The following is a 3,739-nucleotide window of genomic DNA, read 5'->3' as shown; positions in this document are numbered from 1 at the left end:
GAAAAAAGAAAGAAAAGAAAAAGAAACAAGACAAAACAACAACGAAACTAAAATCATGCTGAACAGATGTCTCAGGCAGCAATGTGCTCATCAGTCAAATATGCGGACTCTGTTCAGATCCGCAGTACCCACACTTTAAAACTGAGGTGGTGGAGACTTGCCATCCTAGCCCTGGGAGGACAGAGGTGGGTAGGTCCCTCAGCTTCACTGCTCTGTGACTCTAGCCTAATCGGAGAGCTCCAGCTCCGGTAAGAAACTGCCACATGTAGAAGAGTAGGTAGCTACTGAGGACAATACCCAAGGTTGCCCTCTGACCATGGACACACCACTTACACACACACGCACACACACAACACACACGCATACACACACAAGTTATCCCAGAACTTGGGAGACTAAGACAGGAAGATTACTGTGAGTCAGAGGCCATCCTTGGATACACAGAAAGTTCTGGGCTAGCTTGGGCTACACAGTTAAGACTTGCCTCAAAAAATCAAAAACAAGGCAACAGAGCACATCAAACTCAGGAGAGTCATTTCTTAAGCTGACAGGAGCTTAGGAATAGACCTGAGGAAAATCTCATTGCCACAGGTTTGAGTGAGTCTCACTCCTTAATGTCAGGGGTGGACGCCCAGGTTTTCTCACCAGGTGCCTACCTCATGGGAAGGTTACTATGACTTTCATACTTTAATTATTTCTTTTTCTTTTTCTTTTTCTTTTTTTTTTTTTTTTTTTTTTTTTTGGAAACCAGAACATTTATTTTATGACAGATCGAAATCCTCAAGATGAACTGGATGCTGCAACAGCTGCCCTCTTGGGTTTAGGGGTTGTCCCTTCACGGAATTCATGCCTGAATCTTCGGTAGACAATTTTTAGGTGCCTCATCCGCCCAGTCCCGGTAGTGTTTCGTCTCTTAGCCTTGGCACTCCAGTTATACTTTCTCTTGTGCTTGGCAGGGTAGCCGCATTTGCCACAGGTAGACTTCTGAAGGTGGTAGGCCTTAGAGCCACAGCGGCGGCACAACGTGTGCGTCTTGTTGCAACGCTTTCCGAAGGATGACGTTCCTTTCGTCATCTTGCTTCTGCCGCCGAGGCCAAAGAGACCGGAAAAGTTTATTTCTTTTTCTTAAAAGATAAGGTAGAACTATATAGCCCAGGCTGGCAATTTCACGTAATTCTTCTGCCTCCGCATCCCTAGTGATGAGATTATAGGTATGCAACATCACATCTGGATCCTAATAGTTTTTAGCATATATACTAGATGGGAAAAATAAAATGCAGATATTATTTACAACAGGTTTATTGAGGCACATGAAGCTGCTCGCCTGCCTTGCATATTCAATTCTAGTTTGGCATCCCTTCTGAACCGATTCCGATTTTAAACGTCACGTGCTTCGGGTCCACTGTCGGTGGGAGGCACTCTGTTAACAGGGATGGGAACAATCTGGAGAAAATAAAGGCGGCCGAAGGGACCAAAATCTATCTGCTTCTGGGTGGCAAAGGGAACTTCTCATTCTTAAGCAAGAAAACATTTCATCCGTAGGTCCCAGACCTTCAGATTTTTGTTCCTTTTTTTATGCAGATGGCACAGCCCTGCCACCCAGAATTTCAAACTGCAGCAAGATATCTGCATTATCTGCAAAGGGCATTATGGTTGACACCCCCTAATGGTAGAGACTCTATTCACTATTGCCTTTAGTTGAAACGCGAGAGGACTATTGAGCAAACACCGCTCATCCTATTAAAACATAGAGCTAGAATTCTAGCTTCATTTTAGTTACTGAGCATGTTCTTTTCTTTGTTTGACACCCTACGCCCCTGAAATTTGCGCAAAGATCCAGTGAATTTGGGTTAAAAGCAGTTCAGCGAACTCAGGCGCTTTTGGTGTGATAGCAGTCCCAGAGAGCTGAGTTTAACTATTTTCCACGTCACTCCCCCGGGGGGCAGACCTCTTGGGCAGACGCTGATGGAGAAGATAATGGCCTGGAGAACAGAGAGTTTAGTTTTAGAATAGGAGTACCTGTCAGGTCAAGTTAACCAGGTCAAGTTAACCAGGTCAAGTTAACCTCTCCAGGCTTCATTTTCCTCGTTTTGGAACATGAGGAAAATAAATTGAGGAGTCAAGATTTGGAGATTATTATTTAAAATTATTCATTCTGAAGATCCAATTCAGAATGGTTCAGAGGATAAACGCATCAGATTTATATTGCTAGGACAAATAGTCATCCTAGTGAAACCATAAATGTCCTGTCTTTCCCCATCCCTGTTCTCTGCCTCTCTTCAGATACTGGCAACCATGTGCAAACAAATTCATCCCAAGATGGGGGAAAGTCTACTTCTACTTCCAACTGCTCCAGAGGCATGGTCTTCTAGGTTATGAAGCTCAAGAGGGTAGAGTTGGAGGATAATATTCTCATTCTGTATTGGCTTGGTCTTTTAGAGGGTGTATCTCCATCCTAGATCAATCACTCCAGGAAGCATGGGCTGTTATGATGGGCCTGCTACAATCAGACTCACCATGAGGGCGAATCAGGAGACACCATGATTGAGAGACCGTAGGGCCACTGGCATGGGTAAGAGCCAACCCCAACAACCAACCAGATAGAAATATATCTACTTTCCCACTCTAACAAGAATTCCTAATTTAAGATGTAAAGGTTGAATATATGATAGAGGGCATGCTTGGCCGACTACCAAAGGCATGGGATCTTAGTTGAAAGTAATTTTTATTTAAAAAAATAATATGGAGAAATTGAAAGAGAAAACCATAAGATCATATGATAGTAAAATGAGAAATCTATTCAAACATCTTCAAAATGGAGGAACTAAAGATTAGTTTTGTTTTTCATATAGAGGGCGTTTTTTTTTTCCTTTTGAGAAATGAAAACCACAATGAAATCTCCCGTGTCTTTAAGTGCCCACAGGAAGCCAAAAGTCTCATTTTCTGTCAATAACAGAATGCGCTTGGGGTGAGAACCTGTCATGATTGCTTAGCTTAATGGGTGTGAAGTGGACGCGTCCTTTCCTAGGGGAGATTCTTCCTCCACGGCTCACTGCGGCGTCCCAGATCTAGGCCCATTTTTATAAAATTGAATGGTTTCAAGTGACCTGCAAAGTTCACTCAGTGCCGTGCCTTGAGCACGACAATCAAAACACTCCAGAAGAACAACCATCTGAAATAGATTTCTGAAATGTCTTCCGAGGAGAGCTTTTCCCGGAAATCTGATTCCACACGATGGATCAAACCCATCCTCACCTCCTCCCTCCAGGCTGACAGGAAGTAATTGGATTATACTAAATCCCCCCAGGCAGACACTCTCAGATCTGGTTATTTATCACAACCACTTGGGAAAGATTATAAAATCCATATTTCCAGCCTACCCTAGACATACTGAACCAGGGCCTAGAATTAATACTATAAGAAATATATATATATATATGTATATATATATGTATATATATAGTCAAGTACCTTTCAGTAGCTACTTTAATCTAGGCATTGGCCTTAGGAAGCTACAGGGTTTAGGAATAAGATATGTTCATTCATGACTTTAGGATGTCACTACAGGGAGAAAAATGCTTCCTGTTTCATCAGGAATAGACCAATAAGCAAACAAGCGAAGCAACACTACATAGATGAAAAATGAGCTCTAATATAAAATAAAGGACTCAGGACTCCACAAGATGGAAGCCCTGACCTTCATGGGCAATCTTCTCTTAGTTCACCTCCAGCTAAGCCA

General features: G+C 42.7%; 1 protein-coding gene across 1 annotated transcript; it reads right to left on the bottom strand.

The window, feature by feature from the left end:
• Positions 1 to 762: 762 nt before the first annotated feature.
• On the bottom strand, positions 763 to 1,093 carry LOC126497459 (60S ribosomal protein L37-like). Its single transcript, XM_050135504.1, has one exon. The coding sequence runs from the start codon at positions 1,072 to 1,074 to the stop codon at positions 781 to 783; it is 294 nt and encodes a 97-aa protein (XP_049991461.1). The 5' UTR covers positions 1,075 to 1,093; the 3' UTR covers positions 763 to 780.
• Between the last annotated feature and the right edge of the window lie 2,646 nt (positions 1,094 to 3,739).

Source organism: Alexandromys fortis, unplaced genomic scaffold (assembly GCF_014885135.2).
Source record: "Alexandromys fortis isolate MF-2015 unplaced genomic scaffold, M_Fortis_MF-2015_v1.1 scaffold_24, whole genome shotgun sequence".
In the NCBI taxonomy this organism is placed as follows: domain Eukaryota; kingdom Metazoa; phylum Chordata; class Mammalia; order Rodentia; family Cricetidae; genus Alexandromys; species Alexandromys fortis.
This window is presented reverse-complemented; position numbering and strand designations above follow the sequence as displayed.